The sequence below is a fragment of the Egretta garzetta genome, unplaced genomic scaffold (assembly GCF_000687185.1).
Source record: "Egretta garzetta isolate BGI_Z169 unplaced genomic scaffold, ASM68718v1 scaffold59, whole genome shotgun sequence".
Classification (NCBI taxonomy): domain Eukaryota; kingdom Metazoa; phylum Chordata; class Aves; order Pelecaniformes; family Ardeidae; genus Egretta; species Egretta garzetta.
Genome location: NW_009267230.1, coordinates 3302060 through 3317222, shown reverse-complemented (window position 1 = coordinate 3317222; position 15163 = coordinate 3302060). Strand labels below are relative to the sequence as shown.

At 43.9% G+C, this 15163-nt stretch overlaps 1 protein-coding gene across 2 annotated transcripts in view; it reads left to right on the top strand.

Moving 5' to 3' along the window:
* The first annotated feature begins 10833 nt into the window (after nt 1-10833).
* C1QTNF3 (C1q and TNF related 3) overlaps nt 10834-15163 on the top strand; it is a 14755-nt gene continuing 10425 nt past the window's right edge. Inside the window, exon 1 of one of the 2 annotated variants that reach the window (XM_009647300.2) lies at nt 10834-10917. In XM_009647300.2, the coding sequence (XP_009645595.1) occupies nt 10834-10917 (84 nt within the window). Of the gene's footprint in view, nt 11122-15163 lie in introns of both variants that reach the window. The other variant, XM_009647299.2, reaches the window with a different exon arrangement.

Here is a 15163-nt window from a genome sequence, read left to right as displayed (position 1 = left end):
CTGCTGCCCTGGGAAGAGGGGGTGAAATGAAGACTTGCCCCAGTCGCACGCCCCCGGCCCCTCTTCAGCCAGCCTTGGCCAGCCCTGTCCCACGTCCCCGCCGCCCCGGTGGGGCTGAGGTCTGCCAGCTCCCCCCCGGGCAGGCGGGCTCTGCCGGCTTTGCTGCTGCAGCAGCAGATGGATCTCGCCAAGGGCTGCTACATGGCGCAGAGTTTCTCTCTCTCGCACCCCTCTGTGATGCTTCTGCCCTCTTCCAGGCTGCGCCCTGGCAGCTGCCTGCTTCACCCATGCCCATGGCTGGCCACGGGCTGCAGCAAAATAAACATGCTGCTCACCATGACAGCATTGCTTTTCCTGCACACCACCCTTACAACTCAGCCCAAGGTTGGAGGCACAGTCTGGGCTTGCTGCCTTGTGCATCGGGAGCATCTCTGCTCAGAGATTTGCTAACAATCCTGTGGCCGAGCCTTTCATAATAATACTCAGGTTTTTTTCCCACTAGAGGCCGAATTGGACATTACTGATGAAGTTAATAGAAATCACAGGTGCAGGGTGAAACTTGTTGAGCCAAGAGTGTCCCATTGCAGCAGATCTCTTGGCCATAATTCAATGCCCCATCTGTTTTTCTTATGGACTAATGAGCAACATTAAAATCAGATCAGTAAATTTAATGTCTGCTTTAGCAGCTTCCATGTCCTCAGGTTTCTGAGGCTTTTCTAAAGACATGTTAGAGAAATAAGGTCTCTCTATTTCTCTCTAAAGCCTATGCTGGCTAAATTAATCTGAGCTCTATATGAAAAAAATTACACCTCCTATGAACCCATTCAGGCTTCTGCAGTTGATAGCTTTAAATTGCCAAAGATGCCAAGATGATGCGCTTCTCTAAAAAAAAAAAAAAAAAAAAAAAAAAGATATTTTTTCTCCTAATTAGAAACAGTAATGAGTCAACAAGAAACTGAATTAATTTATACACACCTTAGGGGTAATTGATTTAGGAAACAAGCCTTATCTCTGTCAGGTTTTCCTCAGTAAGGTTTGTAGAAAGAAATGTTTTATTTCCAGAAAGCATATTAAAAATGAAAAGCAACCTGCCTTTCCACAGCATGTTTCTAGCAAAGCAAGTAGACACAGCAGTTCTGTGGGTGGCCATAACACAGCGATTACAGCCTGATGGGGAAGGTGGTTTTGAAACTGAACATGGCACAAGATGATAGCAGAGATACCAGCTCTGTGTTCATCCACTTATTTTAAAAATGTCTAATATTTTTTCCTTATTATTTGGAGTCAGCCTCTCAGAATGAAACTTCAGGATGTGTACCCAAGCCTGAGCCTTCGGTAGGGTCAGTGTCACCTGAAAGAGGTGATGGTACAGCTCTGACAGCCGCTCATTCCCCTGCCCCTGAGTATGCTGGGGGTGTGCGTCTTACACCGCATTGTGGAGGGTCAATTGCTCATACACGGTCCTCAGCCCCTCATGTGACTTTTAGTTTTACATTAGAGCAAAAGAAGCTTTTGGGCTATCTTATTTTTTTGACAAAACTCCTGCAGGATCCGTACATGGGAAAAGCTAAGCAAGGGATCCTGCTGCCCACAATGGCGGGGTACAGAGCAATTACTGGAGTAATTGGAATGGTGCGGATCATGTCACTGCCAACTTGAGAAACAGCTAACCCTTGTTAAAAGTAATGAGCAAGACAGGGAAAGAGGGATGGAAGCAGAGTGTAAGAAATTGTCCAGTTCAAGGGAGTTTTCCCCACCTATGAAAGCTCAGGGAAAGCCAGAACTGCTCTGTGAAGGAATTTTCCACGATCCTACAACCCTATAGAAACATAGAATCACAGAATGTTTTGGGTTGGAAGGGACACCTAGAGGTCATCTAGTCCAACCCCCCTGCAGTGAGCAGGGACAGCGCTAACTGGATCAGGTTGCTCAGAGCCCCATCCAACCTGGCCTTGAATGTTTCCAGGGATGGGGCCTCCACCACCTCTCTGGGCAACCCGTTCCAGTGTTTCACCACCCTCATTGTAAAGAATTTCTTCCTTATATCCAATCTAAACCTACCCTGGTTTAGTTTAAAGCCATTACCCCTTGTCCTGTCACAGCTGGCCCTACTAAAAAGATTTTCCCCATCTTTCCTATAGGCCCCCTTTAAGTACTGAAAGGCCTCAATCAGGTCTCCCCGCAGTCTTCTCTTCTCCAGGCTGAACAAGCCCAACTCTCTCAGCCTGTCCTCATAGCAGAGGGGCTCCAGCCCTCCGATCATTTGGCCATCTCAGATGGAAACTCCACTATCTGTGGCTGGGCCACCACCAGAAAGGCTCTTCTAACCCATCTTGGGTTATCCCAGAGCTTCAGCTTTACCAAGAAAGTGGCAAGACACTACTGAGTATTGCTAGCAGGAAGAATTGGGGGAAATCCTTCAACACTTGCAGGCCTAAAGGGCAAAAACCTTAGGTAGCATAGCTTTCCCACGTATTTTTTACACTGTCTGCTAAACTGCAGTCTGTAGTTGATTTACACCATGACAGAATATTTTATTCATCTTGTCAGTGTGCATGTTTGTGCTCATGGAAATTGACCCACGTGATGCATCGTCCCTCCAGGGCAGCACACCATGGGCTGGAGACAGTGCCTCGCTGTGCCTGCTCACGCTAGCAGGAGAAGGGACTTCTCCAGGGCTGAAGGTCACCCTTCACATCACCTGGCTAAAGCTGAAATGATTTCATAGCTCTCAGAGGCTCCTATAGCTCTGTACAGCACCTGTTCCTACCACCCCTGTCTCCTGAAGAGGCTACACTGGTAGGCTTGGCAGGCTACAACATCAGCCCCTTGATATACAGCCATAAATAAGTTGCGCAGGTCCTTAATTGCAGTGAGGAGCCCAGGAGCTGGCAGACTTCTCTTGAGTCTTTGATACACTGAAAACTTGAATTAACATGGACACATGAAACAGCAGAAGTAGGTATGCCTATGGCACTGCTAGAGAACGGAGGTGTCCAGCCAAAACACTTAGGTCTTCACTCACTCCGAATCAGCCCAAGGGCTGTCATAAGGAGACAGACATTTGGTAACAAACGTGGCAGCCAAAAACTGGACAAGCTCCTGAAAGTCTTGCAAGAGACACCCCTACAACCAGAGGGAGTTGTTGCTGACAGTCTGGAGACCGAAGGCCTGGATGTGGTTGGTAACAGGTCTAGGAACGGTCTGTAAGCATGTGGAGCATTGTAGGAACATCCATCCTTTCTATGGATGAATAAGGAATTCCTTAAGTATATAAAGCCATAATCTTTTGCAAATGCCATAAAAAACCCACCATGGTGATATAATTTCCTTTTCAAACTCTTTTTTTTTTTGTGTCCCTGTGAAAGTGAATATTTAGAAACCAAATTAGGAAGACAAACACAGCTTTTCCTTGCAGGAAGCACATTCTTTTCTGTTATAAACGGCGCTAGTTGGCTGGGCTTTTACCCAGCAAGGGCTGCCAGCTCTGTGAGAGAGGTTACTCGTCTCCAGTCCATGTGGCTCTTTCCCAGTTGTTATTACAACATATATTTTTAAAAATATTTTTAGCTCAAACAGGCAGGCAATGAATGAAAGTGAATGTGCCAGATGTCCTTCTCAATTCTGTCTGGTCTATCCATTTTCTGCCTCTTCTGGGGTAAACAGATGCCTGGGGATGGGGCATTTATCAGAAACATTTTACAAAGAGAAGAAATTAAGCAAAAAGCTAGGCTTGTAGCACACCACAGCTGCTGGCTTATATATGCCAGGTTGGTCTGGGCTGTTCTGATAAACCCAACCTTTTTCGCTCTTTCTACGACTTCTTAGCTCCTTGCAAGCTGTCCTGTTCAGGGTATGTACTGTTGGCAGGAGGTGCAGGACACCCCTCCTCTTACCACAGCGTGATTTATTTAATCTTTTTCATAACCTTTACATCCCAAGCATGGTGACACAGGTTTTCTCATTTTGGCCGGAGCCTGGACACCGGGTGTTCACAAGCAAATGCTTGGACCTTTCTCCTAATGATGTCTGCAGAGCTCACCAGAAGGTTGTCACACAGAGTCACAGAATCACAGAATGGCAAGGGTTGGAACAGCCCTCGGGAGATCATCTAGTCCAACCCCCTGCTAAAGCAGGTTCACCCAGAGCAGGTTGCACAGGACTGCGTCCAGGTGGGCTTTGAATATCTCCAGAGAAGGAAACTCCACAACCCCCCTGGGCAGCCTCTTCCAGTGCTCTGTCACCCTCAAAGTAAAGAAGTTCTTCCTCATATTCAACTGAAACCTCTTATGCTTCAGTTTGTGCCCATTGCCCCTTGTCCTGTTGCTGGGCACCACTGCAAAGAGTCTGGCTCCATCCTTGTGACATCCACCCTTAAGATATTTGTTTGTGTTGATGAGACCCCATCTCTGTCTTCTCTTTTTCAGGCTGAACAAGCCCAACTTTCTCAGCCTTTCCTCATAGGGGAGGTGCTCCAGTCCCCTCATCATCTTTGTAGCCCTCCTCTGGACTCTCTCTAGGAGTTCCTCATTCTTCTTGAACTGGGGAGCCCAGAAATGGATGCAGTACTCCAGATGCGGTCTCACCAGGGCAGAGTAGAGGGGGAGGACAACCTACCAAACCCATAGCGCTGCCGTTTTCCTAACAGCCCCACTCTTGATTGGTGGCATCTCAACACACGCAAAGACTTTAATAATCTGATATGGACAGTAAGGAACTATCCCAGTAACCAGGTCTTACTGGGTTAACAGACTATGGATCAGCCACAGTTCATTCTCATCCAGTGACCAAGTAGGGTAGGGAGAGTTTGACTATTTATATAAACCCTGTTTTTCACTTGATGGCACACTTTCCCGAAGACGTAATGTGTTTGACACATCTTAGGAATCTGAGAAACTCTGTTAAAACTGGGCCCTTAAAAATTATTTATGTGACATCAGGTCACATAAATTCTGGAATTCTGCTTACAGTCCTCAGACAAATTTTTTACAGTTTATTCTTGACCTCTCCTGGATACAAGAGCACACTGAGAACATTTTGTCTTCATGTCTTTCATAGTGCAGGGCAGAAGAACAGTCTTGGGTATTGGTGGGCCTGAAGCTGTGTCTCAGCTTCCAAACCAAAACCAGCACACCTTACCTGAACTCCCCACATCTCCTGCATGTGCAGAGCTTGAGCTGGGGATGCAGTCAGAACAGGATTTTTTACAAGATGTTCTTTATTGCTTGTTGGGTGGTTAAGATAATGAGCAGTTGTTTCTGTGGGATTTTAGCCGTTACACTTTTGGTCCTGGCCAGAACAGAGGAATTGCAGAGAAGAGCATATTTCAAGGAATAAATTTAAACGTTTTGAAACTTGAGGAAAGAAAGGTGAATTAAGATGAAGCCAAAGACTCAGGTTAGATCTTGTTTAATCCATACCGGGATATCCATCCCTGACAGAAATGTTGACCATGGCTATTTTTTTGGCACCGTGTCTGTTCTCTCCCCACCCTGCTTTCTTGGAAGTCACTGTGCTCTGGCTCTTCAATTAGGGACGGATAATTGATGCATTGCAGACTGGAAAAAGCTTATCACGCTGCATTATTTGTTCCACCACTGGAGCCCTATCACTACTGTGAAATCTATTTCTCCAAGTTTGAAAGAGACTTGGATAAACCACCTGGCAATCCCATCTGGGCCTGCCGACAGTCTGATCCGGGCAGTTTTTCACGGACCCTTGAAAATGGCATTGACGGAGGGAAGGGGTCTGTGTCTCCAGTGCGTATTTTGGAGTGAGTGTTTGTGCAGACAAGCTGGCGGAGGCTGTGCTGTGTTTTGGAGGATCACCTGGACCACAGCTCTGCTGGTAGCTCAGGCCCGAATTTCTGCCCACTGATGATCCTTTCATTTGGGGGATCCCTTAATTTAGGCACATGGAGGGTGGGAAAGATGTTTTTTAGGCTGTAAAAGGTGGAGAGATGAGGTGGCAGTGGCAGTCCAGGGCTGCTGGAGCACGTCACCGCAGGACACCTCCATGGGCAAACCATGGTGGAGGGTTGCAGAGAGGCATGACCTCAGCCCCAGCTCTCATATTATATTGGAAAGAAAATTCCAGTGTCAAGCAATGCAAGAGGATTTCCTGATTGATGGAAAAGTCAAAGTTAGGGAGGATCCAGACCTTTCTGGAGAGTCCTCTGCTTCGGGTGAGGGCAGAAGATGTAATGGAGCTGGATCTGCCCCACCCTCCTTCTCTGACAGCTAGCGATAGCTTCCTGTAACCGGTGAGGAAAACACCTAAAAAACCCCCCTTGCTGCTACGTACCTCTGGGAACTGGTGTAACTGCAAACTACAGTGTCACGGAACAAGCTTCCCAAAGCACTCACTGCACCATTGCTCTCCACCGAGGTCAGGGGCAGCAGGTTGCAGCAGAATAAAATGTTCAGCCATGGAGAAGATGTTGCACAGACTGTGAGTGTAAATGCTTTTTGGGTGCACAACACTTGGAAAGCCCTCTGAATCTGCCCTCCCCTTGGTAGCCTGTCTCCGTGGAGGCTCCCTTTGGGAGGAGGGTGGTGGGTTTGGCCTGAATCCCCATTACTGACTGAAACTCCTGGAGAAACAAGGAGCAGACTGCGGAAGTCTTCAGTGAAAATACCTCACTTGTTCCTGTGGGTTTGCAGCAGTCAGCATGGAGGTGGGAAGGCTTCAAAGCCGTTTTCTCTCTGCAGCCATGCTGAGTATGGCTCAGTGGAGATTGCTTGTGAAATAGCAGGTGTAGATTATCTCTGTGTCCTGTATGGAGGAGTTGTCACTGCAAACAGGATTATTTCTAAGTGAAGGTGCTGTAAATGTTTAATTACAGACCCAGTCCTGCCTGGACCACAGCAGGCTTTTATTTTTTTTTTTTAAATTTTAATAATTTTGTTTTGTTGCCTCTTGAAATGGTGGCCTGCAGTTTTGCATAATGACCTCACTAATAACCCACTTTCCCAATGTCAATATGAATAACCTAGTAATAAGAGTCCCTTTTCTCACAGAGCAGAGTTTTTGCTTGCAGAGAAGGTGGGAAGCAGCTTTCATGCAGGAGTTACTGCATTTTAACTGGTATCTCAGTACCTGACATAAACAGATCCATGTGCTGCACTTCATCTTAAACTGTGGATTAACAGATAGAGGCATATCCTGCTGCCAGAGGCCGGCGAGGAAAGGTGATTACGGCTCTGCTTGAGCTTAGCTAGCAAAGCCTGGAAGGGTGATGCTGGGTGTGCAAACACACAGGGAAGACATAGGGAGGGAGGAGGGTCAGATTTTATTCTCTCTGTCAGCACTTCTGCTGTCAAGTCACCCGCCCTGCAACTAAAAGCACACCCAAACCCTTTAGGTCAGTCCTCTTCTCATCTCCAGGTCAGTAGGATCTGTTTTTCTCAGCATGAAGAATTTTCAGTGTTTTATTGCAGTATAAAGTTAATTCAAAGCACTACTATTTTGATGTCCTATTATTTTACATTCAGCTCACGCATTTTGATAAGTGTATTTGACCATTTGGAGACCAAGAATAGAGAATTCAAATCCATTCCTCCATTGCCTTTTACTTCTGAGTCCAAAATATCTGCCTGTAGGCAACGAGGCACAGAGGAAAATGATGGGCAGCAAAAATTTCTGCAGATGGGATTCTGTTCAAAAGGCTGGAAACAAAAGAGCAAAGTCGAAGCTCTATTATTAATTTGGACCAAAAAATGTGTGCAGCATCAAACCACCAGAGCAGTGATGGGCAGGAACCAGGTGGACTCTATTAGAAAGCAAAGAAGGGAATCTTTCTTCTTTCTAATAGCTGCCAAGAAACATGCTTGTTTCAGCTTTTGCATGAAATGATAGATGGGGGATTTGAAGCCCAAATCTCTTTGGTTTTATTCCTCCTCCCTTTGGGACATGGGTGCTGTGGATGCTCATTGCTCACATTGGAAACATTTGCCACAGGAAGCTCCTGGAACGGAGTTTGGAAATCCATGAAAGCCCTAGCGGCAGCTGAAAACATCAGTGCTGTCCCAGCACTTGCTGAATCAAATTATTAAGTGCCAAGATAAATTAATATTTGTCTCTGAGTCATTCCCAATTTTACAGAGTCCAGGGTTTTCAAACTGCCTTCCTACCAAGAAAATCCTCTCTCCTTGAAAAAGAAACCCCATTTTAGTGGCAGCAGCTTCCAAAATCTGGAACTGTGTTTTCAGAAATCTTGCTTCACTCTCCAGTAAATTCCCTTCCATCTCTCTTTGCCCAGTGAAATAACTGGATTATTTGCATTTTTTAAAAATCAGGACTTTCAGTAGTCATAAAGCATAGGCTAATGAGCCTCTTCTGCAAGGCTATTTAGTTAATTAATATTTATGCATTGAAGAAATGCTGAAGAGCTAATCTATGAGGTGTTATTCAATGATCCTGAACATCTGGCTCGAGAATACAAGATTTCACTGAAATTGAATTAAGATTCCTGCCATTGGAGCTTCAAAATAAGAGAGATAAATCCAACAAAAGCATGAAGCAAGGAGACACAGCTCTGCCTGGAAAGCCTGTGGGCTGAGATAACCAGGAGCCTCCCCTGTTCCTGGGGCTGTTGCTGAGACAGCTGGGGGTTTGCAGGCAGTGGGTGATGCTTATCCTCAGGGGAAAACACTGACCCCACAGCAGATGAGGTCTCTGCTCCTATGCCACCCCACCGGCCAAGGTGGAGAAGGATAAGATAAAAGACCTGCCTTTGGCTACCTTCACTTCCAGTAGTCCCAAGCCCTGCCCTGGTGCTGGCTCAGCCTGGACCCTGCATCCCCATGGAGGTTGCTGCTGCCTTTCTGGGGGTCTGGCGCAGACCCACACTGCTCTCTGTGGGCTGTTAAGGAGCAAATAGCCAAGGAAAGTTGTGCATCCCTTCCAGCACCTACAAGGGTCTGAATGAAAAGCCTTCACATCACAGATCTCCCTCCTGGGCTCATCTTCCATTTAGATGGGAGAGCCAGAGCCACAGCTACTTTCAAAATCCTTGCTCCTTGAGCCTTATACTCCTTACCTGGGGTCAAAAAGAGTGCTTCCTATGACTCCACAAGGATTAAGATTCGGCTTTGTTTCTTCAGGTGCTCCATTCCTCATCCCCATCTCAGTAACACACCAGGCAGTGAAGACACATAATGGCTGCCCCTTGCAGCTGCAGTCAGTGAATTTGGGGCATTTTAGCAGATGTGACTTATTTCCCCTGCTTAGCAGTGCCTGTGGTGTTATGCTCTGATGCCGTAGCAGGCTGGTATGCTTAAGGCTTTTTACATTATTGAATAACTTAGCACGTTATTACACTGGTGGGTCTTGGTCTTCTGGTTGGTTACGTCCTGGTTTGTTCCCAGTATCTCTTTCGGAGTGCGCTGTCTTGCCCCTCAAAATTAACCCTGAATCATATTTTTGTGGATCATTAGCTTCAGAGACTACCTTCTGTATGGATGAATCCTTCATCACCATCCCAACAGGCCCCTGGTGCTCATGCAACCTTAGCCACATGCTCTAGAAACAACCACTGTAGCACCCCGCACCACAACCCTTGCATTTTGTTAGGCAACTGAACAGGAAGAAGAAGAAAATTGGAAAAAAGTGGGACAATTTAGGGCCACAGAGCACCCCAGATGTCACAGAGTAGCCCCAGCCAAACGCTAAGCAGGGTGGTCAGCCTTGAACAACTTGAGTATGAGCCAGTTTATCGCATTGCGGGGCCATGGATCATTCCCTGGGGCTGATGCCTTCAGTAACGTTGTTGTAGCCATGTACTGGTGAAGTGTTTCTCACAGACCAAGGAGCTACTTGCTTTTGGGTAGGTTGAGTGTGTGTGTGTGGATGTGGATGCATTTGCAGAACTGCCTTCTGCAGTTGTGGTTTTCTAGAGGATACTAGTGGGTGGTTCAAAAAATATAATAAGGATATTATTATACATATATAATTTGATTATTTTAGTCTGAAATAAGCCCCTGGTAAATTTATATTTACTTGGCAGAGAAGACATAAAACTTGGTTTGGCAGTTGCATTTAGCAAAACACTGGGAACTCAAGGGAAAAAATATCGCCTGGCTGAGTACGTTGAACTATTGCTGAGAAATGGGGCTCTGTGAATCTGAATTCAACCCAGCTTTTCAGCGCTACTTACCCAGTCTCCTTCCACCGTTGGCCAACTGACAGAAATTCAATATTTTTCTTTTAGTGAATGAAAAGCATAGTCAGAAACAGCCATTGGGTCAGGATCATATGCAAAAACTCCTCTTGTGCTTTTGTTTCCTAATTGCTCTTGGAAGGATTTTTCGAACTGGGCTGACGCAGTTGTGTGTGCGAATTTCCTGGCAAATAAGGAAGGTGACTGTGTCCAAAAGACATTTAAGAGTGTGAATTCACAGCCTTTCCATGTCTAATCAAGGAGCGTAAACCATTAGCCACATGTTCTCCATTTCCATCACATTTTTTCACACTTAAACAAAAACATGCCAAAGAAAAGGTGATACATTTTTTAATGCCCCCAAATAGGAACCACGGGAGTCCGTTAAATGCTGTGGTCATTTCCAGCATACAAATCAATTTTCCTTGTGGTGGTGAAGTGGTGAATAATGCCTGGTTTGTTTAAAGGAGCATGACTGATTTTGGATGAAGGATCCTGTCACTTTGGCATTTTTAGTTTTATTTATTGCACGCAACCGTATAAAACCTGGTACTAGTCTCAGTGCCAGGGTTACTAGTGGAAAAGCTGAAAGGACCACATAACTCCTGGTGCAGCAAAGAGGTTCTCCTTCTGCAAGGCATTTGCTGGACTCCTGAAAAATAATTTTGAATAACATGGCAGAGAAGGATTTCATCAATTGGCATCTACTGGCTTTATTTTTTCTTCCATTTTGCCTGTGTCAAGAAGAATACATGGAGGTGAGCAGAAGATCTTATAAACCCGTGGCCAAAGTATTGCAAAGTCACCACCAGACTGGCCATAAAGGTTCCAGAAGCAGGGAAATATTGAAACAGCGGAGTCAACTTATAGAGTGGACTGTTGATAATAGCTCTTCTACAGACCAAAAAGTCCTGAGACCAGAGGTAGATGATGTAGAACTGACTACCTCAGACAGAGTCCAGGTACTCTGAATTAATCTTCTAAAGATATCTTTAAAGCTAATGAGATATTTTATATTTTTTTTGCTAAGATTATTAGAGATATATTTATGAAATTATTTTTATTAAGGCTGTGTGTATTGGTCTGTATCATGCTGGGTTGCTTTATAGGATCTTTTAATGAGCTGGTAGATCCAGCAGTGGTTGGGGACAGTGGTTTCAACATAGACAGCAGCCCTTTGTTTTGCTGAAACTGTGATCCTGTGCAGTCATATATTCTGATACAGAGTCTCTTAATTATTTCAAGGTATTGCTTATTTAAAATATTAAAGTTTTAGATACTGTTAATTAATTTGGATGTGAAGGAAAATTACAGACTTTATAGAGGTATTTGGAAAGATTCAATTAGCAGAGAATAACTTTACTTGAAAATTATGTATACAAAGTATATTCTTTTGTGCTTGAGACAAATAATGAAATTCTGAGTGTTCAAAAATTTTATTCTGAGCAATAGCTTGAAAAAAACAGATACAAATGTAAAGAGTAGATATAATAATATGTATCAACTTGACAGTTTCAGAGGAAAAAAGACTTGGAATGAAACTAAATTGTCTGTAGTATCTGAGTTTTAAACTGGGAATCTTCTTCTGCCTTTTACATGGCATTTTAGGTATTACAGTCACTAGCTCACAGGAAAAAGGAAGATGGCATAGTTTGATTATACATAAAATATTGCAGTCCCAATTTGAAAGGAAAAATTTGAAGGGCAGAAGATGAAGCTTTTTCTAGCAACAGGTAAAACAAAATTCCCCACAAAAGAGGTTTTTATTGATTGATGTTTTTTTGAAACAACAAGAACATGAGCAGTTTTTTTCCTGTTGCTGATACAAATGTTTGAGTCCTTTATAGTTCACCTTTTATTACTTGCTTTTTGAAAACTCTTTCAGATCAAACTATGGTATTTTTAATTCCAAAAATCATGGACATGCAGACAAGTGTTGAATAATAACCCACTTCATGATAAGCAGAGAGGAGATTTGGTTTTAATCCTGACCTAGGCTTAAAGAACTGAAACACATCCAAGTATGGGGATACTTTTAATAAACCACTATGTTCCCTGTATTTAAATTTCATAGTGCTTTACATTTCATATTACTTGGGCAGGAGTTATACATTCCTCCAGTGCACTCAGAAAAATAGATGCTTAACTGTAGGTATGTTAAATTGCATTTGCAGCATACAAACAGTGTAAACCATCAGGTATATAGTCCAATGAGCCAGCTAGAGTGTGCGTACCTCTTGACTGCAGAGAGAATTGTGCAGCTGCCTACTACCGACCACATATTACTGGTACTTAAAGAAGCTTCCCCCTTTAACTCAATGTAATTTCAGACAATGCAGGATTTAGTACAAAATTACATCTTTTTTAGGGGGCAAATTCTCCGTCACAGGAAGTGTCACTGTGTTTGGGGTGCATGTGTCTCTCATCAGACAGTTTAACGCAGCATATTTGGAGTTGCCTGCTGGGGGAAGAGGCTGTGACATTAAAACTGAGCCCAGCAAGTCTGAGTACAGCTGATGGCAGTCGTTTACCTGCCAGACCCTCTCTAAGAAGCAATCTTTGCTGGGGAAATGATGCAACTTTTGGCTTACTGAAATGAAATGGAGCACTAGCAGATGCGTGACAGGGATAATCCATCACAGAGTGGCTGACGCAAGAGGTATTTTCTGTCTCTAGACTCCAAGGATTTCCAGGCAGAGGAGGAACAAAGGTGGCACAGACATGTTTTAATTCACATCAAACCTCTCTCTTCCCCTTGAGCTGTCTGAAAGCTGTTTCACCCCTAAGTCCCTACTTTCTTGGTTATCTCAGCCAGAGAATTTCACCATCTTGCTAAAGTGCTTTAATGTTCCCATTCCCTGTTGCGAAATAGAGACAATAGCCTTGGTCTTTGCTGCACTGGGTACAAGGCAAGTTTCCACGCTGCTGATAACTTAGGTAAAATACAATATGCATTTCTCAAGCACAAGAACTCTTAGTCACTGGGGAGAATCATGCCAGACACATTTTTCCTTTCCAGGTTGCTCTTTGAAAACCTTCAGGTATCCCTCAACCTATTGGTGTTTTACCCTGAATTTTGGCAATTTTGGGTTTTTTTTCAATTCTTTGCTAGAGAAGAGGCATGGAGGCCCTCAGTGTCCACAGAGACATGATATTTTGCATTCAGAACACGAGCCAAGAATGGTGGATGTACAATACTTCTCTTCTGCATTGTCCTAGATAATACAACAGAAACCCATAAAATTAATCAGGAAGTGAAAAGGGGCTGGGTCTCCAATTGTGATTCCTTCACAGCTTTAATTTAAGGGAATTTTACAGACCATCTGTTGCCTAGAACTGCCTCCTATATACTAAATCGCAGGAAATTCATCAAATAACCTCAGAAATATTTCCATTTTTCTATCGGTATTAGGATATCAGTGTGGCAGATGCATTTCACAAGCTCCTAAATCATATTCATGTTCTGAGAGCAATGCCAAAGATTCACTGTGCGTTAAAATTTATGTGCAAATGGCTGCATAGGTCACCTTTGGCAAGTAGGTTGTAATGAATCTCTTTGTCCCGTTTGAGTTTAATTTTACTTTAGGAACAGACTTTTCCTTTAAATGTACTCTTCATGAAGTTCTCTGGTTTTAGAGATTAAAAGAGTATCTGGAATACTCATTGTTCTTGGCAGCTGACAGTGAACATTTTTTTCCTCCTAGTCAAAGGATCAGTAAAGATAATAAGTCAATACTACTTTATGACTTGCATAAGTAGTTATTTTGAAGTCAGTGGAACTGTTCTCACACAACCAGGCTGGCAGGACTCGCCTCATTTCACATGTAATAACCTGCTGAGCTTTTTGAGAAGTAAATGCCAAACAGCATTTGGTTATGACCAGCACTAGGATCTGCGTTATGTTAACAGAGCTGGTTAGCTAATAATGTCATTCAGGATTTCAGTGCGTTGGGTAAAAAAACAGATCTTTCTTGCACGGAGAGACTCTCACATGCAGTTTGCTGGATTCATACCTCCCCTTACCTATAATCCACAGTTCTAAGTCTTTGGATATTTCTAGACTGATAGGACTTATTTGCTCTTGGCAGGTGTGCATATAGTTTGCCTTCTCATTTAACATGAATACAAAGCACTGTCCAAAGAGAGCTAGAGATTTTAATCTCAGTGCAATACTCAGCATTAGCATTTCGCAAAATTTCCAGTCATCTTGTTGGCTCCCCTTCAAGGACTGAAAAGAGCTGAAAACAGGGCTACTTCTTCTCTCATATTAGGAAAGCTTTAGACTGTGTGTCTGGTGATTGCCAGTTATGTTCTTCATAACAACTGGGAGAGATAAAACAGCAAGAAAGGTACAAACAGGTTCTCCAGGAACAGACAGTCCAACAGGGAGAACTTATTTTTCTCATAAAATACAGACCTCATCCATAATTAAGGTAAAAAGCATAGTATTGACCAAAACCCAATAAATATGAAGCCCTTCTGCCCATTGGCAAGTCTTAACATTTCCATAAGTCTGTGAATATGAAGCATATTTGTTGAGCTGTCAGGTCAGCCTTTATTCCCATGGTAGCTCCACCATCGGCAGTTCCAGCTGGAGAGGGCATGTGTCTGTCCTACTGGAGGAGTTGCAGTGTTTTGGTGGCGTGAAAGGGGTTTTTTATCCATAAACTCCCAAGCCTCTTGAAATTAAAGAATTTTGGGGGGTGTGCTCGGTATTGTTCAAAACAGGGGCAGAAAGCTTTAGTGTTTCAGATCAAGCCACTTGGTGACCTTGAGGGAAGGAATACAGAACATCTGTAGGTTCATTTGGCAGCTCCCATCCCACCAGATGCTCGTTTTCTGCCATTAAACCAGTAGGTCTGCTTTAGGCAGATGATTTGAGGATGATAAAAATGAGTGGAAAGAAAGGGAAGGAAGACAAACAGTAGAATGATCAGAGAAAAGTGGCAGTGGGACTGGTGTAACTACCCCTCTCCAGAATTTAAAAACTGAAAATTTGCACCT